At 38.4% G+C, this 26,152-nt stretch overlaps 2 protein-coding genes across 2 annotated transcripts in view; one reads left to right on the top strand and one right to left on the bottom strand.

Annotated features, from left to right (window-relative positions):
* Positions 1–13,800, bottom strand: part of LOC101470431 (synaptic vesicle glycoprotein 2B) — a 48,573-nt gene extending 34,773 nt beyond the window's left edge. Inside the window, exons 1-5 of the mRNA XM_076886177.1 lie at positions 13,629–13,800; positions 7,253–7,456; positions 6,878–7,089; positions 5,462–5,688; positions 2,564–2,744 (exon numbers count right to left, since the gene is read on the bottom strand). Of these exons, the coding sequence (XP_076742292.1) occupies positions 2,564–2,744; positions 5,462–5,688; positions 6,878–7,050 (581 nt within the window). The 5' untranslated portion in view covers positions 7,051–7,089; positions 7,253–7,456; positions 13,629–13,800. The remainder of the gene's footprint in view (positions 1–2,563; positions 2,745–5,461; positions 5,689–6,877; positions 7,090–7,252; positions 7,457–13,628) is intronic.
* Positions 13,801–18,319: 4,519 nt separating this feature from the next.
* Positions 18,320–22,415, top strand: lg7h15orf40 (linkage group 7 C15orf40 homolog). Its single transcript, XM_004556214.2, has 4 exons — positions 18,320–18,567; positions 19,956–20,088; positions 20,167–20,294; positions 22,229–22,415. The coding sequence occupies exons 1-4, from the start codon at positions 18,364–18,366 to the stop codon at positions 22,316–22,318; spliced, it is 555 nt and encodes a 184-aa protein (XP_004556271.1). The 5' UTR covers positions 18,320–18,363; the 3' UTR covers positions 22,319–22,415.
* The last annotated feature ends 3,737 nt before the right edge of the window (positions 22,416–26,152 follow it).

Below are 26,152 nucleotides of genomic sequence, written 5' to 3'. Positions count from 1 at the left end.
GGATTATTATTTAAATAATAATCAGCCACAACATTATTTTAAAGATTATTATATTCCCCCAGAGCAAAAAAATGAAGAAAACAGATGCTACACAAAAGCAGGTTGTGTTTTAGAAAACGTCCACTGAAAATCACAGAGCAAAGATGTGTAAAGATATTCTGAGCAAAGCCGACGTTTTCTTGGAGGCAACAAGAGTTCATTTGAAATTTGTATCACATTCTAAACCGCAACAAGGTGACATTTGATGGCACTGCCACCCCAGAATTCAGTTTGGCCTCCTTCAGCGTCACTGGAGTTGAAGTGCTGTCAGTCTGGAAACATGACCAACATCACTGTAATGGAACATGGATGCAAGTCGTGTGGTGAGAGACCGTGTGGAGACTGTGTCCTTGGAGGTTATGTGCGTATATGTGTATGTAAGAAGATTGGGGTGGGTTGTCTGACTCTAAGGTAACTCTAAAATAATTCTTGACTTTGAGGTGTATGATTTAATAAAATAAATTATATTTACAGAGTTTTGAAGAGAAAAAGTATTCCCAAGCATTTGAAATAAAAAGATGTGCAGATGGATGTTCATGTGAGAATGAGCTACCGATAAATCTAATTGAAGTGAAATTGCATAAAATGAATGAAACATGAAGTGAAGTGCATCCATATGTAACTGAATGTTCAAATGGGAATTACTAAGAAGTCATGTTACACGACAACATAGAAAAGAAGAAAATGTAATGAAGTGATTTTAAAGTTTCAACTTTGTTTTAAATCGTGTATGTAGAAAAGTAAGAGAGAGGATAACAGGATGTAGCTGGACATCGGGTGATAGATGTGAACAACGGTGACTAGACGCCACAATGGGTTGTTCCGAATAGATAAGTGGTTCTTCCCTTTGTCTCCTGTCAGATGAGCAGTTCAGAAGATTTGATCTAAGAAGTTCATATTTAGAAATTCCAGGAGAGACACCAGAGGGATCAACCAGTGCTTGATTATTGTTGCACACACAAGACACTTGATCCAAACTATAACTTACCCGGATGCTGTAGATACAAACAAACAAAAACTGTCCCATTGTTCTACTAGAATCTGTGTTTTGCTGCTCAGTCTTCCCAGCATTTTCCCACATGCCACATTTTCAGTCATTCTCTCCCTCCACACATTCAGGGTTGAGATTCTTTCAATGGTGTTAAAATAAGATGAACACGTGTCACTTTATCTAGATGTGGCACCTCACCCCTGTCCCCCAGTAGGCACAATCTTGGTGATTTCTGTAATTTACATTTGTCCCAGCTCTCCATGTATTTTAAAACAATTTCCCATATTGGGAAGACCACTGGACATTCCCACAAAGCATCCTTTTGCTTCTTGGCATTTCCAACACGTCATCTTTACCAACATACCTTGTTGGTATGTAATAGTACCTGCTGAGAATTTTATATCGGATAAATTTACCTCTAGCCTCCCTGATTTAAAGCCCATTTTCAGAAATAATTGAATTCCATGCTCCCTCATCAAGAGTACAATCCAGATCTCTTTCTCAAACACTTTTAAGTCTTTTACGTGTATTGTTTTTAACCCAATGACCTAAATTACACCATTTTGACACCTTCGTAAGTTAAAGCACAGCAACTGCAAACTTAATTTAACTTAATTTGACAGAAAACACACTTGTCTTGGCTAAATTAGAAAAGATAGCCATGACCATTATAAGAAAAACATTGAAAACAAATGTGTCCCATGTGAATGCAATTTGGCTCAATATGGAACCTCATTTATTTCTACACTGTGTAAAAAAATGTTCTGCACTTGGGTTGAGGAGATTCCAGTCAACTAAGGTGTGTTTTACTCCAGCTTCAGATGATAATCTTCACTATGGTAGCTGCTATAGGACAAATGTGTTTTAGTTAACTAAGAGAGACCAAAATATTACATTTACACTTTAGCTTATAAGGCTGTTTAGTGTGTTTCTGCTGCTGTCTGGACCAGCTCTAGATCCAACAGCCATCCCTATCTCTGGATGGCTGTCAGTCCACTGTTTACCTCAGCTGTTAATGTGGGGTAAAAAGCATCCACCCTAATTTACTTTGAAAAAGGCTTTAAAACTGTGTGAAAGGAGTCCGACAGTCAGAGAGTCAGACAAGCTCAATTCGGCTGATGAGAGCATTACTGAGGTGAGTTGTTGAGGATATGCTGAACTGTTGGTAACGCTGCTGTTAGCTCCTGTTAACCAGCATCAGTGAAACTGTCTTTGAAGCCAATGTAACTTTGTTGGACTCTGATGCTTGAAAATGTAAGAATCAAAGCTTTTAGAATCAAAGTCCCAGAAAGTTGGTTCTGTGCATCTGGATGTAGCGTTTTCAGTAGGAGAAACATTTCATCATCATCAGGTGACTTCTTCAGTTTCAGCTGACTGCAGGTTTCCCCCTTATAAACAGTACATTTGCATAATGATTACATCTCATCATTGAAAGAGTGTCCACTGCCCTGTAGGTGTGTGTGTGTGTGTGTGTGTGTGTGTGTGTGTGTGTGTGTGTGTGTGTGTGTGTGTGTGTGTGTGTGTGTGCATTACCCAATGCCAGAAAGAAGTCTGAAGAAGAGAAAGAAGCTGTAACCCTGAGCTAAGGAAGACATAAATGCGAAGATACAGTTTATAGATAATGCCAGAATCAGACATTGCCGACGGCCAACTTTGTCTGCCAGTCCTCCCCACAGAAATGCTCCCACCATCATGCTCAGGAAAACGATGAGACCTGCACAAAGAAGAAGTAATAGAGGATGCCATATCAAATTATTTAATACTAAGGATATGTTGCAAAACCTCAATATACTCAAAATCAAAACCACATCTGATTGGTTTCATCTCTGTTACCCTGGTGTTTCTACTCCTCCCTGATTGCCTTTTGTGTCTGTGTATATCTAAAGCCTCAGTTTGTCGTTTGCTTGTGTCTTCACTGTGTATTCTGGCTGTTTGTTCCCAACTTATTTATTTAACTTTCTCTTAAATTTGGTTTTGTTTTCTTTCCCATGGATTTATACCAGCCTAAATAAACGGATCACTTTTTTGCTTTTTCCTCACTTCATCACACTCTACCATGACACACCTATTATCAAACATGCTCTGCAGAAATATATGAAATCAAATTCCTTCTTTACCTTGTTTGGTATGGACTTTCATGAGCAGATTGCTTTAGCCTTAGGCAAGCATTTAACATTGATTGGTGCCAGATTGGCATGCTGACAATATTTTAAACCAGTGTACAGATGGCCATGCAACACAGGATAACTGTGACTCATCATCAGATATTTTACACCACGTGTAAAATATCTGTTTCACAAAGGTCCAGGGACACCTGGGCAGCACCCATATGCTTTTTTCAAGGTCAGTACAAAAAGAATTGGTGTGTCACTCTACTGATTCTGAACACGAACAGACAATATCGGTTTCGATCAAACCTTGGCAATTCAATTCAGTTTTATTTATAAAACACTAAATCACAACAGCAGTCGCCTTAATGTGCTTTATATTGGAAGGTAAGCACCCTACATTAATAAATAGAAAACCTTAAAATTCAGACATCAGGGAAAAAAAGAAAAACTCTCTTTTAACAGGAAACATCATTTCTGATGTTATGAAACCTCTGGCAGAACCAGGCTCAGGCAGCAGCCATATGCTGTGACCAGTGGGGGATAAGGATGGGAACTGATAAGAATTTAGCAATTCCGATTCGATTATCTATATCACTTGTTGATTCGAGCGTTTATTGATTGTCATTCTCATCAATGAGAGTTACCACCATCACTAAGCAGCATCTCATTACATTACATTTGTGTAAATTGACTGCATACTGCGTTGTCAAATGTTTGTGTGTGTCGGAGGCATTTCCCCTCTTTTGTTGAGATTGCTGTTAAGGTTATTACTCAAAAAGAAAAAAAAGTAAAGTATTACATATATTACACGAATACCTTTCTTAAACAAAGTGTAGTACTTTACTTGACTACTAAATTCACTGCGGAGAAATTAACTGACCTACAAACAACTACAGACATGAATAACTTATTCTTCCTGTTTGCATCAGTTCACACAAACTAAGATTTTATTACTTTTTAGATTTTAAACTGATAGAAACTAACAAACATCACAAGCGAAAACCTGATTCACATGGTGACTTTTCCTCAGAAAAATACCGTTTTCATCTCGAGTCATTTGGCTCAACAATTACCAGAGGTAAAAAGAAAGCCTCACTTACAGCCCAGACATTTTTTGTTCACTAACGACTTCTTGTATCTAATATATTATCTTCCCCTGCAGGTAATGCAACTTCTGCATGCGTATTCATTTCACATTTTAAGGAGGCAAAGCGTGAAGTGGACTCGGTGGACTGGCGTGTCTATTACACGTTCAGCCTTGCTACTGGGGTGAAAAATTGCATCAGTAGCTGAAAGGGTCACAGCAGAGGGAGCTACATGAGATTTCTCATCAATGCCAAATTATCTTGGTATGATACCTGGATATAGTGTTGACTACTGCAAAGTCATTTTCAGGTTTTTCTCATCGGTGATATAATAACTAACACCTTCCGGTACATCTTAATCTGTTGCCACTGAAACATTTCAATATATATAAAAAAAAATCTATTGTGGTGCCCATTTATCACATCAACATCTTATTGTGATAAGGCAAACAGACTTACTGTGTTCATGTGCCTGGGTTGACAGCAAGAAAAAACTACCAGCTAAAAGCTGCAAGCAAAAAGGAAAACGAATATTCTCCAGCTTAAGTAATAATGCTTTTGGTGAAGCATTAGGAAAAAAATCATTTCTGATGTTATGGCACCTTGGCATTGTTTAAGGCACACTGTTGAAGTAGTACAAGCACCTAAGAACCTGATTATAAAATGACTCTTATAAAAAAGCTAGCAAATACACTTAATCGATCTGGAATATACTCCAGATCTTTTATTTTCTACATTTTTGATAATATAAAGGGAACAGGCCTCATCTGGGTATGAATCCCTGAGATGTGGAGCTTTTTATGAAAATTAATGTAGCTCCCTAAACAGTTAATGAAATGCTTTTGTTAAACCCCTTGAATTAGTCCTCACTTCAATTACATCTTCCACTTTTGATTTAAAAGCCACTATACAAAACTGCCTCATTGTCCAAATACGGCTGGACAAGCACTGCTTGCTTTGACAGAACAACACAGATGTAGTGCACCTGTGGGTAGAGTGGGTCATCTACCAGTTGGAAAATTGGAGGATTCATCCTTTCCTGTCAATGTGTCAAAGTATTCAAGATACTGAATCCCCAGTTGTCCCTGATACATTAACAGGTGAGTTGGGTGTGTGTGTGAAGGTAGATAAAGGCAGTGTATGAATGTGTGAAGTACTTTGAGTGCTCAAATTGAGAAGGAAGGGACCTCGGATTGTGCTTATTCTAAACAACAATCACTACAGCTAATGCTTACCCAGCATTCCTTTCTCTGCATTGGACAGACACAGGTCCTTTTCTGCAGACGGTAGAACAAATGCAACCACAAAACACTCAACTCCATCAGCCATTAGAGCCAGGCCCAGCACTATGAAGAGCATCCACTGGAATTTCCCATGACCACATTCTTCCATGATGTACTCATACTGCTCAGATAACTCCTCTAGATCAGATGCTGCACTGCTACCTGTTTGAGGTTTAGCCCTGGAAGAAGCCATGAAGACAAAAGAAAATGTGAATCTTTGATTACACTGAAAACCAGATCTGATTACACTGTCCTGAATATATGATAATACTGAATACATTATTGATCTCTTGAGGAAATTACTCTCTCTGCAGAGGGCGCCCACAAATCAGGCACCCGGGGTGCAGTGTGTATGGACGCTACCTTGCTCAGGGGTACTTCAGGGTAGCCATTCAGTGGATTCAAACCCCCTACCTTCTGATCATGGGGTGACCACGCTACCTACTGTGCTATCCCTGCCCTATATCTGGTTATTATTGCTGTCACTCTCAGATATGCTATCATGGAAATTATTAGGTTTTGTGCCCAATTTTTGAGGTTTAATTTTTGCATTCCTGTATTTACAGTGTTTTGACTTTTTTTTCTTATCTAAGCTTAAGCCTTTCATGCATAGTGGTCACTACAGTGGACAGCTATTCAAAGGCTGTTTTCTTGTACTTGTGTCAGTGTTGATGGTATACTTGCACATAAACCACTACACTGGACACTGATGTGTCACTCCATACCCTGCCACCCACTGGTCGTTTAATGTTACTATAGATATATGACGTGTTTCATTGTAATTATTGTTATTTAACCCTGTCATGCATGAATTATGACAACCTCAATCAGGATTTTTTTTCTTAAGTACTTTATTCACCTTTTCATGCCTAAAGATGGATATATATACTTAAGAAAAAATCCTAATTGAGGCTGTCATAATTATGCATGAAAGGGTTAAGTAACGTTTAGTTTGGGGGAAGGGGGGGGGGGGGGTTGCTGATTTTAATGATATACTATTTATTATTACAGATAAACTTAAATAGCAGTATATTCCCTCTGCAACATTAAAGAAATATGCACAATAATGAATAATAATTATAATCCAGTATTATATATGATTCTGCATTTTAGTTCAGACACTTTCAGTATATTTTGATACTAAAAAATGTACACTAATATTTAAACAGACTGTAAAACAATTATTAAATATAAAACAAAGTTTAAACTCCAGTGCAGTGGCCCTTTTTATTTAGTTTCTGTGATATGGCACAAACTTGTAAATCCATTTATGACTGATCCATTTTTCAGATTTCCTGAGACCCCCTCACCACCAGCTACCACTCTACAGTGAGAGTGCCCAGAAACATTAAATATGCAGTGCCTCACCATGCAGCTCTCTGTGCAGCCTTTGTGTCATCAGGATGTGGAATCCCTTGATATTCTCCTTCATACATCTGATCCTCTTCATCATGTCCTTCAGTCACATCACTTGCTGCATCGTCTTCCTGAAGAGGGTAGTCTCCTTGGTTGTATATGTTGTTCTGGTAGTGGTCAGCCATCTTGGCCTACTAGACCAGCTTTTCTAACTGTTAATATAACTGTAAATAAAAGGTTTTGTTTGGCTTGTTAATTATGTCAGTTCTGAATTTTAGGGAAAAATATAGTTGTCATAAAATAGCAGTTGGAGTTCTTAGTTAATCATACTGACTTACTACCCTTAAAAACTAGTTTCAGGGTCATTAGTCACTTTACTCCACTTACTGGTTTTTAAACTTAATAGCAAATAAAGGTCTATTAATGACATCACACCATCAGTCTGTATGATTTGCAGTGCAGCCTATTCAGGTGTGACTGTCCCAATAAAACAAAACGTGTCTGTTTCATCAGTAACTTCTGCTCCATGTTGTGCTTCTTATGGTGCTGTTAGTGGTAATTCCAAATTCCTGTAAGGTCCTCTCTTCACTCCTGAAAACAAAAAAACTGGTTAGTTTATTGTACACTGTGACACTTGGAACACAGAAGACCTTACCTACCAAAATATGCTTTTTTAAACGTATTTATTTTTTCTGCTGATTATGGTGGTGGTGATAGTGGTGATGATGGAGGTGGTTACTGCTGATGAGCACTCTGCTCTGCGTATTAAGTTCATTTGTATGACTGTGTTTCCCCATTTGGTTTCTTTTCAAACTTTCTTCTTTATTTTAAAAGTTTGTTGTCCCTTGTGCCTTTCTTTTAGATTTGCTTTCCTTGGCTCATTATCCATCATTTATGGTGCTTTCCTGAACGACTCAGAAATTGGAAATTCCGACTTCCCAGTCGGAAATCAACTCAGATTTGAAGTGAGCTAGCAATCCAAGATGGCAGCATGCAACATAAACAGTAGTAAAACGTTTTTCTTTTTCATCTGTACTGCCACTGTTGTGTATTTTTGACTCACTCAATAAGCCATATGCAGAGCATTGATCAGTCTCTATCCGTAGATGTGTTTTTTAAGCACCAAAACATAAATATTATGGTGTGTTGTTAGTGATAGTGAATTTATCTACCCTGCTAGGAATCAAAACAAAGGCTAGAATGATGGACAAGCTGTGGGTGCTAATAAGACATGAGAGAGGAAAGTGAGTGCAGTCTGCTACACTTCACAGAGACATGGCTGCGTACGCAGGTTTTTCATTATTCAGGCTGACAGAGACACCAAGCTGAGCAGTAAGAAGAAACAAGAAGACATTGTAGTGCTTCTTAATGAAAGGTGGTGCAATCCAGGACATGTGCACATAGGAATATCTCTGGTTGCCTGAAACTGAACTTTTAGCTGAGGCTATTATTTACCACAGGAATTCTCCTGCACTATTAGTGAGCAGTATTTACCACCATGGAGCAGTGGCAAGCGACATCAGTAATAATATTATTATTATTATTATTATTATTATTATTATTATTATTATTATTATTATTATTATTATTATTATTATTATTATTAACTTTTTTTATAAAGCGCTTTCAAACAAAGTGCTGTACAACTAAAGGGATAAATAAAATAAAAGTGATACATAGCAATACAGGTAAGAGACACAATACAAGTTAAAAACAATAAAAAATTTAAAAACTAAAAGCTGTAGAATTAAGACATATAGAAAAATCTTAAAATCTGCTCAAACCTGACAAGGTAGCCAATGAAGAGAGTTCAGTACAGGGCTAATGTGCTCAAATTTCCCAGTTCTTGTTAAAATGCGAGCAGCTGCACTTTGCACCATCTGTAGACCTCTAAAACTCAGACACACAACTGTCGCGACCTACAGTGTAGGCATCCAGTGGCATTCATCACCATCAGCGCTGATTTTAACTATATAAATATGACTCCACTCTGCCAACTATCCAGTTAGCAAACTCAACATGGCAGCATTCAACATAAACGCTAGTAAAACCGTAAACATTTAAGGTTTACTGTGGACTGCAAAACACAGGAAAGTAAAGCCCTTTTTCAATTAGGACCTACTTGGATTGGCTCGAGGTTGCACTACTCAGCTTCTCATTTACATTTGAGTACCATCTAATGTGCATGGAGTTGTTATAGCAACGTGGCTGAACATCTTGTGATGGGATATAAACACTACAACAAAGGTGGACGTTGGGCTGATGGTATACCAGCTGCTCAGTCTGTAGCTTTTCGTCAGACGGGGACCATGGTGTTGTTTCTGTGCAGCTGTTTACTTCATTGCCAGGTTTCAAAATAGCGTTTTTGATTTTCATAAAGAAAATGCACTCATAACTCATTGACTGACGCCACTGACCAGCCAATCAATGGCATAAAGTCTGTTGATGTCACATTTTCAGATCGCCGGAACCCCAGCCAGTAGCTGCTAAAAAGGTACCCGGTACTTTTGACCTAATGGAAAACCCCAAAAACCTCATCGATCTGTGCCGAGCTGACCTGAGTAGGTGCTAATGGAAAAGGGCTATAAAACTCTGGTCCTTTTGAATGCATACATGCAAGGATTTAATATAGAGCCACTGCCCTCACCCCACTTGTTACTGTTAACAGGACCAGGTTGTGGTACCAGGACCAGGTTAACAGCATGCTCCTGACTTCCTGTTGCCACTCAGTTGTGCTTTGTATGTGCTCTGTGATCCACATGAGGATGACATCAACAACATAACAAACTACATCACTGATTATATAAATTTCTCTGAGTATACAATTATCCCAATCAGGACTCTATGCTGTTTTCTCAGCAACAGGCCCTGGATCACCAGTGACCTGGAGATCCTAGTGAATGAAAAGAAAGGAATCTTTATCTCTGGGATCAAGGATATGTTGAGAAGGATACAGTGTGAAGCCGGAGCTGAGTAGGTGTGAAGATACCTACAGAGAAAGGCTGGACACCAAACGCTAGCTGCCCTAAAAAGTTAATTCTGTTAGTATTTTCAGTGGGAGAAACGTTTCATCGTCATCCAAGTGAATTCTTCAGTCTCAGCTGACTGCAGGTTTACCCAACAATATAAACAGTACTTTTGCATAATGATGAAAACTAGCACCACTGACTAACAATGGGCCATGAGGTCACTTTCATGATCATTAATATGCAAATTGTCATGACCATTGATCAACAACCACTGACCAAAGCTCATTGATCAATGGCCATGAGTATCATTCACAGAGAGTTGGGGAATGGCTGCAATCACAGCATCACAAGATGGTGAAAGATGTACCCTTAGGCCCCCTCCTCGATTTTCATGTAAATGGCCTCCTTTACTCCCCGCTCAAACCAGTGTTCCTCCCCGTCCAGGATGTGTACAGTCCTGGAGTCCTGGCGGGACAAGTTAGCTCGTTTGTGGATGATTGAACGTGTATCAAGATGTTAGCTAGAAAGCACTTAAAGAGAAAGAGCATTGGGGGGGGAAGTGCTTGTGCAAATGGGTGGGAATGGGTGAATGAAGCAAGAGGCAATGAGTTGCTTTAAGTGCTCAGAGAGTATAAAAACCAGTCCATTTACCATTTACCAAACCAGAATTTCCCTCATCTCCAGTTTAACAGACTCAGAGTTGTTAGCAAAATCTACTTCCTGGAGTAGGGCCATGGGCCCTACCTACCTATCTCTGTGAGATTCAGCAAAATGCTGCAAAAACAGTGCTTTGCAGTACAAATGGATAATGACTCAAAGCTTACTGCAATTGCAACCCAAGAATTTCTCAAGGGAAAGAAATTATATATTCTTCAGTGGCCAACTGTTTTGAACCCAGTAGAGCATGTTTTTCAGTTTTTAACCAAACTAAATACAAGAAGACCCACAAACAAGCAGCAGTCACTGACTTCAAGTAATCCTTTTCGTCCAAGTCTTTATATTTAAAATTTAATAACCCATGCCATTTTATCATATGGTGTGTACACACACACACGTTCAGTGTGCACTCTGTAGCTTTTCAAGGTCAGCAGAAAACACAATGCAAGCCTCTAAAACACTCTACTTCCTGTAAACTGAGATCAGAGGATGAAAACACACACAATTCTCTTCCCCTCAGGGCAGTGGAGAGGCATCTAACAATATAATATAGAAGCTATCCCTCTTACATGGCAAGCATCCTGTCATCATGACAACCAAAATAAAGATATAAACTGTTTAACTGTGATAAGACACAAACATAGCTATGTTCAAACCTGTGATGACAGATGTGAGGAGAGGGAGCTGAAGAGGAAGCTTCAGCATCAAGCCTAGTCATTTACACCAGATTAATAATGCATCGTGTGTCTTTGTACAGCAGGAAGCCACTACACACACACACACACACACACACACACTCACAGAGAGAGAGAGGGAGAGAGATAGAAGCACAGACTGGGTAAAACACACTCTACTGATTCAAAACGGAGGAGACTTTTTTTCCTTCTAACTTTCATTTTTATCTCAATTTTCAACTGTTACTGGTGTCCCACATCTCTATTATCACTAAGTATTACATGTACAGTATTACTGCTTTTTTATGCACATAAGCATCATTATATATGTGTATAAGTTTAACTTTGAATCTGTGTATGTTGCATGCAGATGATGTACATAGGCAGTTGTATGCAAAAAAACTGCATAAAGTTAATTGAAAGTAAAGCACAGAGAGAAACATTCATTTAAATTTTTAAAAGAAATAGAAACACTGTTTTGTTTTTTGTTTTTGTAGATTTCAAAATAACTGAACAAGGCTGTCACAAATTAAATATTTATTGAATATGTTATTACAACTTCACAAAATTGATTGCAAATTTTTAATAAGCTATTCACTAAACTTGTTTTAATGCAAAACAGAATTCTAGCTGGAATTCATTTCATTATTATCATTATTATTATAATTATTATAATTATTATAATTATTATAATTATTATAATTATTATTATTATTATTATTATTATTATTATTATTATTATTATTATTATCACTACTACTACTACTATGGGTTGTTTTTTTTTTACATCATAAGTCCCAGAGTGTCTACTTCTGCATGCTTCTCCTTTAACCTCCTAAGACCCGAACTCTTCCACGACATGCATTTTTAATTTCTCTTTGATATTTGGGCATATTGGAACCCGATGAATGTAAAAACAAAGAATTACCAGATTTTTTTTCAACCTTATTTTTGTTTTTAAGAAAAATAAGAGCCACATATGAGGAGAGTCGTTTAAAATTTTGATAGAACAGTAGCAGTATAATGCCCTCGTAAGTGGATATCAGGCCCATGTAGAGAAAAATTGAGTATTTTAATCTAAATAACCCAAAATGTGATGTCCATGTATGTGGATGCCAGGTCCTAGGAGGTTAAGGGTCAGACTTCTTTTTTTTCTCTCATTATAAAACTTCCTACTACCTACTACCGCTCGTCCCTGCAAGCAGTCTTTATCCTTCTAGAGGGTCCTTCTTTATGCAGGACTCTCTACCTCTCAGGTCCTCTACCAGAGGCCTGAGAGCTAGAGGGTCCTGCAGGGTATCTTAGCTGTTCCTAGGACTGCGCTCTTTTGGACAGAGATCTCGGATGTTGTTCCTGTGATCTGCTGGAGCCACTCGCCTAGCTTGGGAGTGACTGCACCTAGTGCTCCGATTACCACTGGGACCACTGTTACCTTAACCCTCCACATCTTCTCAAGCTCTTCTCTGAGCCCTTGGTACTTCTCTAGCTTCTCGTGTTCCTTCTTCCTGATGTTGCTGTCATTCGGTTCGCTACATCTATCACTATGGCCATCTTCTTCCATTTGTCTACCACCACTATATCCGGTTGGTTAGCCACCACCATTTTGGAAGTCCCACAGGATCTTAGCTCAGCCGTTCTTCACCACCATAGGGGCGTCTCCCATTTAGACCTCGTGACTTCCAGGCCATACTTGGCACAGATGTTTCTGTACTGTGTGTGTGTATGTATGTATATGTGTGTGTGTATATATATATATACACACACACACACACACACATATATATATATACACACACACATATATATATATATATACACACACACACACACATATATATATATACACACACACACACACATATATATATATATACACACACACACACACATATATATATATATATACACACACACACACATACATATATATATATATATATATATATATATATATAGTAAAATTCTAGTATCTTATTAGTTTCCTTGTTAGCACTAATTAGAGGATGTCTGTGTATGTGTGTTGCACCTGTATAGCTTATGTATAACCAATGCAAACCAAGCTTGAAAACAATATTTGATAACTTTGTACTGACACTGAGCATTTAAAACAGTCCAAAGCCACAAGGTGGTGTCATGTAGTACATGCACATATTTTACATACAAATTATGAAATAAATAGAGTGTTTGTGCTGCTCAGTCTGGAATTTGAAGGAGTACTGTAAGTGATTGTGTTTCAGTTTATCTGAAAGAAAAATAACTATACCAAGAAGAGGATAATTGTAATATTTCATATTAAATGCAATAAAAACATTTTAAAAAGATTGCTACGGTATTTTTTAGTCCAAACCTCAGTTGAAAATTTCTATATTTGGAAATCTTACTTTTTAAAATGAACAAAACGTAAAGCTCTTCCAATCTAAGTCAATAACATAAAGAAACATTCAGAAAAATGACTTCTCTTACCAGGACAAAACGAGTTGAAGCTCCCAGTCACACACCAGATCTTTCTTTAAAATTCACTTGTAGCCTGAAAAAATCTAGTCTAGTCTTTTTGCCCTAAAAATGTAAAGAGCATCAACATACACAGGCACGACTGAGGGATTAGGGCTGGGAGGGATTTTACTAGCTGCCCCGTCTCCTCCTTCTTCCTCTCCTCTCACTGCAGCACTCCTCCCTGAAGCCTCCCGCCACATTCACAGTGGTACAGTCCACCTCTGTTGTACAATACACACACGAAGACGCCATTTATTCATCAAAAGGGGAGAGCAAGGGCTGGGGCGTGGGCTGGGGATGGGAAAAGGGATGGGCATGGAGGGGGTTTTGAAAGTGGCATATGGGTGGCCAGTGAAAAAGGAAATGGAGACAGGGAGGAGGAGGTGATGTGATAGTTGTGTTGACTTAGTGTGAGATGCTTGATAAGATGTTTTCTCTGTGATGATGTGAAAGTCCTGCAGCTTTACAACCATGAATCATAATTCGTTTCTTTTTCTTTCTTTCTTTGCTTCCCTACTCGGCTACTAAAGCACTGCTATCATTATGCATTTAAGCATCATGATTAAGTAATGAAGGAAGCACAAGATTAAGGAGGACAAGGAAAAGAAAGAGACAGACATGGCCATTCTCTGACCCAGATCTAGATGAAACTATGGAAAAATCGTGAATGGATTTTATCGATATTACTGTCGGAAATCATGAAATGTACCACAAGGTAGTTGGATGTTCTGCATGCTTCTGCTATGTTGAGCCTAAAGACCATGAACATTAGTGCCCTGTTCAGGGAAGTCAGAGAGCTGTATTGTATTGCAGTTATTTTTGCAGTTTTGTGATTTTCAGACAAATGTATTTACTCTGATGACATTAACTTGGCCTCCAGCAACACTGTGAGGAATCTTTGAGTCACTGGTTGTTGTTTTGTTTTTTTTACCAAGATATGTACTTCAATGTGCAAATATGCAGGTGCTTTCATGCATTTGTGCATTGCTCTAAAATTAGAAGCATCCCATCTCAGAGAGATCCTGAAAAACTAGTTCATGCATTTATTACTTCTACACTGGACTATTGTAGTTGTCCTAAAAACTGTGAAAAACCTTTATTTGTTCCAAAATGCTGGAGCGAGAATACTGACAGGGCAAAAAAGAGAGAGCATATTTCTCCTATACTGGTAAAATTTTCTTTTTCATTAACGTTTAGTTGTTGCAATCGGGCTCATTAGGAGTGTTTCTTCCACTCCTCTTTTCTTGATTCACTTAGTGTTTATACACCACTCTGCATTTAATGATTAGTTATTATTAGTCTCTGGCTTTCTTCCACAGTGTGTCTTTTATATTGTATCCCTCCCCTCACCCTCAGCCATTTGCTGGATATAGCTGATCTCCCTGAGCCTGGTTTTCCTGGAGGTTTCTTCGTGTTAACAGAGAGTTTTTCCCTCCTACTGTCATGAATGCTTGCTCATAAGGGGCCATCGGTTTGATTTGAAGTCAGAACATCAAAAATCAAAAGCAAAATATGTTCACAAATAAGTATGTATTCAGGCAATGGGGAATGTCCTTAATCCTGTGTAATGGTGATGACATGAATGTCATTTTTGAGGCAGTCAACCACACTGTAGAAGCAGGAAGCACATAAAAAAAAAAAAAAAAAAAAAACTCCTGTCCAACACACCTAAACTGCTAAACTAAATAACATTTCATGGATTGAAGAACAATTTTAGTCAGTTATATCTGGATGTGCCCAAATAAATTATTGATGGGTATTAGGGTGGTTTGCATAGCTCAAAGATTAAGCAGATGAGTAGTCTGAATACAGGTGTTTAAAAGTTAGATGCTGGAATCTTAGGCCGTAGTTTACCTGCCGTAATTAAGTTTTTTCAAATTTTCAAACTTTTCCAACATCTCGTTCTGTGTATCTGTATGTTCCTGTCTCTGCACTGGAATATCATTAAAAAGTTGGTCAAAGCTGACTCGATCATACACATCTGTCTTCAACCCAGCTTCAGCGGACACAAAGCCAGATTACAAAATGTGATTTTGTCACACAACACATGATGTGATGTCAAAATTGATGTGCGACACAGGCAATATAGCAAGCATAATAGCCCCATTATGCTCTTCCTGAGGTGGAGGATTGTAGAGTTGGCAGCTTCAATACTAGCTGGTGGCTACCCAGTTAGAATTTTAAATCTATGTTGCGAATCTTTGTGCTTTTGGATACACTGATCACTTATTTTTGATCAGATGAGTGTGATGCAGCCTTTCTAAGTTTTACACACACATTTTCACTCTTATGGATGCATTGGGGGCAACTCAGCGTTCACAATCTTCACTCGAGATACTTCAGTATGTGGACTGGAGGACTATTGCATTTTTTATGATATTAGGAATTACAGCCATTTTTATACAGTTCACTACTTTCTTAGCTTCAAAAGTAACTGGACAAGTTAAAGGTAAAGTAATAAGGTCTTTCCCTAAAACTTGTTAGAATACTTCGTGGTCATTCCATTTAAAATAAAATGCTTAAAGGCTTTCTTATTAAGTAGGACAGATTTTAATAAGAGCCTCAGTCAATGACCCAGCAAATTACTTCATGAACTGGATCCAGAAGGATGGAATTTACAAGATTGATCTTCCTGGTCTGGCACAGTACAGCAGATTTAATTGGATTAGATTGGCCTCGTCCACCAAACAGTGACTGTTCACTTTTACAGCTTAAGCAGACTAAAGTAAATATTAATCAGCAAGAAAGGATGCTGATGTAAAGCTGACTGCTACGCCCCAACCTCTGACAAAGGACCTTTGCTGTGAGGGAATAGTGTTAGTGCCTGCAATGCCAATTTTATTTCCTGACATATCAAAATGTATTGTAGTGCTAAATAGAGAATTAAGGAAAATGATAAAAACGCAAAAACATCAATTAAAAACATCTTCAAAACACTAAAAACAAAAACAATCAACTATAATACAATAAAAATAAGGTCATAACATCATACACATAGTAATAAAGTCAATATCTCAAGACAAAAATTATAACTGTGTTTTAAGATGACTTTTAAAGATGGGCAACACAAGTTATTGTTGTGCAAAAGCAATTTATTTATTGCCCCTTGTAACTTAGGGGCAGCAATAGAGAATGCTTTGTACACTCTGAGGTTCTGCTTAGATTTCTGTATATGTACTGGTCAGATGACCTAAGAGCTTGGACAAGAGTGTCAGGCTAAAGCAGCTCGAAGGTAAGGTGGGGCAAGAGCTGCTCAATTTTACATGTTCTTGTCAAAAGACACTCAGTGAGACTTTGAACAAAAGTAAGACGGAAGACTGGCTAACTTCAATATAAAGTGGATTACAGTAATCCAGCCCAGACATCATAAAAGAGGATTCAACTTTGCCAGCCGCCTTAAATGAAAGAAGCTAGATTTAACTACTGCACTGTTTGGTCGAGCCAGGTTTTGCTTTGTTGCATGTTTAAAGTTTGAAGGGACCAAACCAGAACACAAACTGATATTAATAATGGCAATAACCAACTGCACTAAACTATACAGAGCCTCTGAGAGATGAAGAGGAACAACATCATGGGGAGAACCCGAAGGCTCAATATGTTGAATTACATTCTATATGAACGCCAGATTCACAGGTTCAAACTGGTTAAAAATAACAGACCAAGAGACAGAGACAGTTGGGTCAGAATCAGGAGCCTATATGAGAGCCATTGTGGCGGCAGCCTGATCAATAAAGTGCAAATATCAAACATCAAGCTTTAAAAAAGACAGACTGTGAGGCACTAAGAATGGAGTTGATAACTTGGATCAGAGTCAGAATCAGAATCAGAGAGACTTTATTTATCCCCAAGGGGCAATTAGGATACAATAATGCTTGATAAGCTATCTCTTATAGCCTCTGTAACAGTGTTCAGATAGTGTTCCTCCCCTCACCCTCAACCCCCACTGCCCCTCCCTGACTCTGGTTCTACTGGGGGGTTCTTCCTGTTTCTTCCCAATCTCATCAAGCACTCACCCCTGTTCAGCACTCAGCCATGTGTGGTTAAAAAAAAAAGGAAAGAAAGAAAGAAACTACATTTAATGGGAGCCCCCCCAAAATCTCTAAGGATAAAGGTTTTGATTCCCTGGCAACTAGCAAATAAATAAATAATTAATTAAATGTGTCATTAATTAGATAACATTAGAAATAAATAAATATATTTTATTTAATGAAGTGAATTTGCATTTAGATGAAATGAATGGGCATTTAATTCATTATTGAACTATTTATTTAATTAACAAATTCAAATGTTAATTAATTAATGAAACATTTAATTATTTAATGGCGTATTTAATTAAATCATTTTGTCACTCCTGTTCCTCCATTACACACGAGCACAGATTGTGCTGCAGGAAGGAAGAGCAAGACAGGACGTATGTGTCGCACCACCCCGTACTTTTTTAAAATATTATTTATTTTTGCTAAAATATGCAAGTCTATTAAATAAATGTGTTCTCTGGCTCTGGTATGAATTAAATGCTTACATTTGTAAGCCAACTAGCCCCATTATGCATTTCTTTGATAAGTAGCAGAAAATGTAAGTATAAAAAAATCTATATATTTATTATCATTTATAACAACTCATTTAAGATTGTGATAAGCGGAAGAATTTATTTTGAAAACCGGAAATTCATCAAAAAGCTAGCAAGCTAACAGGTAGCCGGTAGATGTTTTCCTGTTCAGGTCTTGCCGTAGCTTGTCTTTACCGTGTTAAATTTATACCGTCTCTGCAGCAGGCTAGATCTGTCACTTTAAAGGCTGTAACGTTACCCAACCTTGTGCTGGTGCTCAGCTGCCGGTACAGAGCCCCTCTGCCCGGTGTCGCCCTGCACAGAAGGCACTACTCCAGAAACAGACAAATGCCCAAAAAGGTAAGAGCGGTTATTCCACTTTTGTGTATATAGATTTTTTTTTTTAACTTCATTTTCTCATTGATATGAGTCAATTAAAGTAAAGTAAGTACTTCTTTCAACCATCTTTTTGATGGACATTGTTTATGCTAAAGGTCCAAACAGTTTGATTTGAATTTTAAGGAGTTTAAAGATTGAGTGCAGGGCTTCTTCGTTTGTTGCGACCTTTGTTATTAAGTGTGCCAGTGCAACAGCATTAAGTCACAATATCTTCTTCTTATTATTATTAGTATTATTATTAGTATTATTAGTAGTATTAGTAGTATTAGTCGTAGTATTCAACCCTTACAAAAGTAGGTTTTGTTTTTTGTTTTTACTAATTCATGAACAGACAAATACCCAAAAAGGTAGAACAGCTCCCATATTTAGGATGAAAAGAAGAAGAACATGCTGTCTATTGTCTGTCTGTTGAACATGTATATTGGAACTGTGTCCTTATAATACACACTGGAGAAGTGAAAAATGTGTATTTTGTACTTGGGAAGTTGCTGCTGCTGCTCCCACAGAATACTTCTTATACAACTTCTAGTTTTCACGTGGTAAGCTTTTCTCTGAGATTGAATTTCTAGTCTTCTATCCTTTCTGTTTCTCTACCTGATGCAGACAGCAGGGGTTTTCACTCCTCTTCATTTTACTGTCTTTAGTCGCCATAGAAACACTTCTCCACAGCTGTGTGGTGATAGCACACTTACTCCACTTACTCCAGATTAGAATGGAATTTCTGAGTTTCCAGTCCCAACAGCTAGAATTACCAACTCTGAAAGAAGGAGCAGCTCCACCAACCCCGTGTTACTGATCCAATGTGGCAGCAGTGAACGTAAACAGTAGTAAAAGTGTAAAACTTGAAATCTGTTACAAGATTGATGGGGAAACCTGCAGTCAGCTCAGACTGAAGAAGTCACTTGGATGAGTTATGAAATGTTTCTCCCACTGAAAACGCTACGTCCAGATGAACAGAATCCACTTTTTTGGATTTCTGTACCTGGATGATTCAGCATGCATCAAGACTGGCAAATAATGAAGCTAGAAGATGGTGGTGTGTTATAGTCTTTTGTAATGTTCCTAACAGGATATTTAAATGCAATGTCTGGTATCAGCTGCATGAGAGACTTGGATAATGTCACTACTATAAAAACACTTGTGAACAAACTCCCCTATAAGCTTAGAAAGCTCATATGATCTGCAGGAAAAATCAAAAAGGAAGGTTGAAGATTTTGTCAAGTGTGTTACTTATGGTGTAAGCTATTTCTAGATTCCCAATTGTTTTACTGTAAGATGACTTAAAGGTAGAAAATGAATGTAAAGAGCCAGTAATGTTTGACTTAAGCTCTTTTGTGCTGTTAAACCAGGTGAAAGAACAGCTGGCAGGTTGTGGAGGAGCGGCCGTAGCAGAAGCCTGTGGTCCAGTAACCAAAGACAAAAGTGGTGCTGTAACCATAAGAGTTCATGCAAAGCCCGGCTCCAAACACAGCAGCATCACAGGTGTTTGTATAACAGAATTGTTGATATGAACAAAGTGAAACACAAATCACACTGCTATCTCTTCTGCCATGCTTTCAGAAGTTTCTACAGAGGCAGTAAGTGTTGCCATCTCAGCACCACCTACAGATGGAGAGGCCAATGCTGAGCTTATTCGCTACCTGGCTGAGGTTCTGGGCCTGAAGAAAAGTCACGTGTGTCTGGACAAGGTTGCTGAAACTTATAAGTGGAATCTTGGTGCAATCTCAGTACACATTTGAGTATTTCTGTATACATTGACATTTGTCACTAAGCATTTCTCACTTAATATTTACTTAAACCGTCACTCATGTACATATCTCACTACATACAGTGGTGTGAAAAAGTGTTTGCCCCCTTCCTGATTTCTTAGTGTTTTGCATATTTGTCACACTTACATGTTTCAGATGATCAAACACATTTTAATATTAGACAAAGACAACCTAAGTACATACAAAATGTAGTTTTTAAATGGTGATTTAATTGATTAATGGAGAAAGGTTATCCAAACCTATCTGGTCATGTGTGGAAAAAGTAATTTAAACTATTTAAATGATGACTTAGCTGTGATTTTGAAAGCTGAGTTCAGTTTCACTAAACAGACTCAGGCCTGATTAATGGCAGACCTGTTGAATTAAGAAATCAACTAAATGGAACCTGTTTGACAAAATGAAGCAGGCTAAAGGATCTCAAAAAGCAACACATCATGCTACGATCTAAAGAAACACCTGAGACACAAAGTCACTGACATATATCAGGAAAGGGTTACAAAGCCACTTCTAAGGCTTTGGGACTCCAGTGAACAACAGTGACAGCCATTATACACAAATGGCGAAAACATGAAACAGTGGTGAAGCTTCCTAGGAGTGGCCAGCCTACCAAAATTACTCCAAGAGCACATCGACAACACAAAAGAACTCAGAATAACATTAAAGAACTGCAGGCTCAGGTCAGTGTTCATTGTTCAACAGTAAGAAAGAGACTGTGCAAAAATGGCATCCATGGGAGTGTTCAAAGAAAAAAATACCACTGACCAAAGAGAACACAAAGGCTTATCTCACCTTAGCCAGAAAACATCTTGATGATCCTGAGGACTTTTGGGAAAATATTCTGTGGACTGATGACACAAAGGGTAAACATTTTGGAAGGTGTGCATCCCATGACATCTGACATCAGACTGACACATCATTTCAGAAAAGGAACATCATACCAGCAGTAAAATATGGTGGTGGTAGTGGGATAGTCTGGGGCTGTTTTGCTGCCTCAGGACTCCTCCAATGTGACTGAATTACAAAAATTCTGCAAAGATGAGTGGGCCAAAACCCCTCCACAGCGCCGTAAGACACTCATTGCCAGTTACCACAAACGCTCGATTGCAGTTGTTGCTGTTAAGGGAGTTGTTGATAAAGTTGTTGCTGCACCAGTTATTAGGTTTAGGGAGAAATCACTGCACTTTGTGTTTACTTGTTATGTTTTTCTAATATTTAGATTTGTTTGATGATCTGAAACATTTAAGTGTGACAAGCATACAAAAAATAGCAAATCAGGAAGGGCAAAAACACTTTTTACACCACAGTATTCACATTCTATACTGCATTGAGTATGTGTAAGCAGCTGTAAGCAGGCAGCAGTAGATGGCACTGTGTCACTGTTACTGTCTGTTGGGGGCTTCACTGCAGAGATTGCATGTTGTGGGTATGGTAGGGTTTGAAGAACGAGCTCGATAGTGGTCGTAACACTAAACAGCCATTACTGTAGTGTGACTTGTCCTATGCACTGAGAATTTTAAATGGTGTCAGCTCCAGGGGTGTAAATTAACTTTGTACCCAAAAGTACACATGTGTACTTTGAAAATGTAAATGTATTACACAATATATGTTTTATATAGATACCTTATTATTAGATCTAAATATGCAGCAGGGACCATATAGAGGAGTGACACTGACTTTGTTTTTTGTGCTCCTAAACCTTTAAGCTGCCAAATTGGGCCAAATTGTCATTGTCATTCATTCTGTGGCTTCATGATGGTGCACTGTCACAGTAAGAAGGTTCTTTTTTTAGGGTGAGCAAAGTTTTATCCCATTGTATCATATATCGTTTAAGTCCTTTCGTCTGTATTTTTTAGGGGTCCAGGTCCAGAGACAAAGTCATCAAAGTGGACTCTTCTCTCAGTCCAGAGGAGGTGTTGAGGAAGCTCAGACAGGCTGTAGGCTGACAAGAGGGATGTCAGTTTCCAGCAGTCATCCAAACTTACCTGGATCTGTGTTTAAAGTAATTGTCCCTACAACTAATAAACTAATAGCTGGTTGTGCCACCTTTGACAGCAGGAACTGCTAACCAAGTTTGGGATACATGGGAATGAGTCATTTACAATTTGCTGTGCGAAATTTTGGAATGACATGAACAGCCTGTTTAAGGTTATGCCAAAGTGAGTTTTCCCTTGGAGCTCTACCATGGATGCTATTTTTGTGTAGTCTCCTATAGGTGTTTCATGAAGGGGAGGGGGTGGGTGTTCTGTATGAAGTAGGCAAAAGCGGAATAAAAATGAAAATTTTGAAACCACTGTATCTTTTATAAACAGAAATTAATTCTCCCAATCAATATAGCAGTTATTAGCAAGCAATAGAAAGAATGCAAATTGAATTTTAGTAAAATAAATGTCAAGATGATCATCAACAAAATCTTTTTTCCCCCAACTTAAATCATTTAACTCAAATGTATTATGTGTTACGTCCACCAGCTACAATATAGGATGTTCAGCCCAGTTTTGAATGTTAACAGTGGTTAACATTTAATTCAATTCATACAAAGTTCACACACACACACACACACACACACACACACACACAGGACTGAAAGACAGCACAGAGGCACTAATCATGGCAGCACACGAGCTCTGAGCACAAGATCCATAGAGGCTGGGGTCTACCACACCAGGCAAGACCCCAGGTGCAGGCTGCGTAAAGATGCGTAAAGGGTGCAAGATGCTAGCAGGCAGGGCATACAAACTGACGGACAAACTGGTGATGGCTAACTGGGCATAGTAGTGGACAAGCAGAAGAATATGGGCATGTTAATGTGTAGCAAAACCAAATAACAGCAACATCAGGAAGAAGGAACACGAGAAGCTGGAGAAGTACCAAGGGTTTACAGAAGAGCTCAAGAAGATGTGGAGGGTGAAGGTAACAGTGGTCCCAGTGGTAATCAGCACTCGGTGCAGTGACCCCCCAGCTAGGCGAGTGGCAGACCTCAGGACCAACATCTGAAATCTCTGTCCAAAAGAGCGCGGTCCTAGGAACAGCAAAGAGACTGCACAGAAACCTCAAGCTCTCAGGCCTCTGGTGGAGGACCCGAGCTTGAGGGATAGAAGACCACCCACAGGGGTGTGTGTAGGGAACAAGCCATCTAGCTCCTGAGCCACAGGTACCACATAAATGCAGGAATTTATGTTCTATACATTTTGAAGTCATTAACCATGGGTCTGTAAAGGACTCTTTAAAGGTTTCAATATAACAACATAAAATCAAATTTAAAAAGCCCAAACAATGAAACACTCCAAGACTGTCCTGTGACGCAATGTGAGCTACCATATTTTCAGGTTTGAGAACACACTGTCATGCACATCCACGTGGATAGTCCCTGGAGAAACAAGAACAAAAATCTCATTAGCATCAGCCACAGAATCAGGAGTACAGTGAATTAGCACTGCAGTAATGATCCTTGCTTTGTTCTAGTTAAAACTGAAATGCTTCAAAGAGATGGCACCACTGCTGAATGTGAGCTGACATCAAAGCATGGCAAGATAATGATTTCGTATCAAACATCACAGCTCTTATGAAGCTCTATCATCAAAACGCTGACTTATTTTATATTCCAGCTCCGCAAGCAACATTTCTGCTTCTTGATGACTGTTAAATGAAGTTTATCTTCTCAGACACTGAGATCATTATATAAGAAATACCTTGTGCAGGGCTAAAGGGAGTTTGTTTTCAAGTTGGACTAAATCACACTTCACTTTCATGCTGTTTTCTGCTAACTGAAGTCACTTTTCGTGGGTTGTCTCCTCTGCTGAGCCTGGATCAGCAGCTTTATATCTGCATTTGAGTCCCACTGAAGCTCATGTCAGCCTAACGGAGGTTTCAAAAGCTGCATTAAGCCTCTGCTGACTGGACGAGCATTTTCCCTCCTAAATTCAAGAGATTCATAAACTTAAATCCCCCTTCCCTTCACACTGTATGCTGGAAGATCTCTGTGGTCAATTTTTGAAGATTATAGTCTATCAAAAGTGCTTTCTGCAAAATCAAATCAAGTGGTTATAAGCAAACACACAGTAATCACTCAAAGTTCTGGATAAACTGTGAAGTACAACTTCAGTAATCCTGCTGATATTTATTTAGACCGCTTTACACCTATTGGTCTCTCTGAGGTAGAGATAGTTTTCAAATCATCAACATGTCTATTGGATACTATCCCTGCAAGACTTACTATGTTTAGTAACAGGTTACATACCACAAAGTGGCTGGAATTCTGAAATTACAGAATTACTTAAAAAGTTTTTACTTAATTTAGCTTCCTTAGCTAACTATAGATCTCTAAACTAACTTTGATTTCAAAAGTTCTCGAAGGAGTTGTAAATCAGCTGTGTGATCATTTGCAGAGGAAAGATTTATTTGAAGAATTTCAGTATTTAGATTACATCATAGGACAGGAATAGCACCACTGATTGTTACTAATGATCTACAGTGTATGACAATAAAGTCTTCTCTGTGCGTATCCTGCTAGACTTCAGAATTTAATTTATCTGACAGATTCTTGAAAAAAAGGTCATCTCACTGCTGTGTAGATAATGCCCTAATACACTGCAGGTATGTCTTAAAGATGTAAAGTCTTGAATACAGTGTAATTTTTCCTTTTAAATTGGGGCAAAACTGAGGTTATTGTATTTGGCCCTAAAAGTACAAGACAAAATTGTGTTTGACTAGATGCTTCGTGTGGAAGGTATTACCTTAGGCTCGAGTAATACTGTGAGGAATCTTGGAGTCATTTTCGACCTGGACTCAGTTAAACAAATGTCTAGGAATGCCTTCTTTCATCATATTTTTTCTGCAACAAATCAAGATTAGAAATATCCTATTTCAGAGTGATACCAAAAAGTAGTTCATGCTTTTGTTACTTCTAGGCTGAACTACCATAATTCCTTATTAACTGATTCCAAAGATTCCCTAAGAAGTCTTCACTGGATCCAAAACACAGCAGTTTTTACTAACTGGTAGGAAAAAAAAGATCATATGCAAATTACCATCCTATTATCATTAATCTAAAAGAGCACTTCTCTCCCAGACTGCAGGCTTATTTGTGGTTCCTAGAGTTTCTCAAAGGTGAACCTGTACCATTATTTAGTTTAGCTGCTATAGGCTGAGGCTGCTGGCGGGAGTTAACGTGATGCACTAAACATTTCTTCTCCGCTTCCCTCTTTTTTCTTTTCCTTCACTGCTATTTTCTTCAATGCCATGTGCCAATGGAGTGCAGAGCAGATACTTGAACTCTACTCCCACAGAGATCAATTATTCTGTCAATAGTATTACATCTATTATATCACGACATTGGTTGTCCGATCCCTTTGTGTACTCTTCCCACACTAAGGGTAATTATGGAGTTCCACAGGGTTTTGTGCTAAGACCAAATTTGTTTACAACATACATGCTTCCCTTAGGCAGTATCATCCGAAGGTATAGCATCCATCCATAAACTGCAGAGATGTCATAACAACATAAGACCTGCATAAGCTCTAATTTTCCAATTAAACTAAGATAAAACTGAGGTTGTTGTACTCAGACACAAAAATCTTAGAAAAATGGCATCTGGAACGTGTGCCAAAAGCCAAAACAACACCAGAAAACACTGCTGGCTAGTAGATATAATATCACTTTTGGTGTGCAAACATGACAATGGCAAGTATAAACTGCAATTGATGTTTCAATTATTGGATGTTATCAAGCTTTGTCTAATCTCTGAAGTTTATTTGTTGTCTCTTTGTGGTCCTCTCTTA

This window comes from Maylandia zebra, linkage group LG7, assembly GCF_041146795.1.
Source record: "Maylandia zebra isolate NMK-2024a linkage group LG7, Mzebra_GT3a, whole genome shotgun sequence".
NCBI classification, from domain to species: Eukaryota; Metazoa; Chordata; class Actinopteri; order Cichliformes; family Cichlidae; genus Maylandia; species Maylandia zebra.
The sequence above is the reverse complement of the archived record's forward strand: the minus strand, read 5'-3'. Positions and strand labels throughout refer to the sequence as shown.

What these genes read in the sequence shown, in the direction of transcription:
- lg7h15orf40 (XM_004556214.2), top strand. Translation starts at nt 18,364, where the DNA reads ATGTTTTCCTGTTCAGGTCTTGCCGTAGCTTGTCTTTACCGTGTTAAA. An exon ending in ACAGACAAATGCCCAAAAAG is followed by an intron (nt 18,568 to 19,955) that starts GTAAGAGCGGTT and finishes CTGTTAAACCAG; the next exon opens with GTGAAAGAACAGCTGGCAGG. An exon ending in CAAACACAGCAGCATCACAG is followed by an intron (nt 20,089 to 20,166) that starts GTGTTTGTATAA and finishes CCATGCTTTCAG; the next exon opens with AAGTTTCTACAGAGGCAGTA.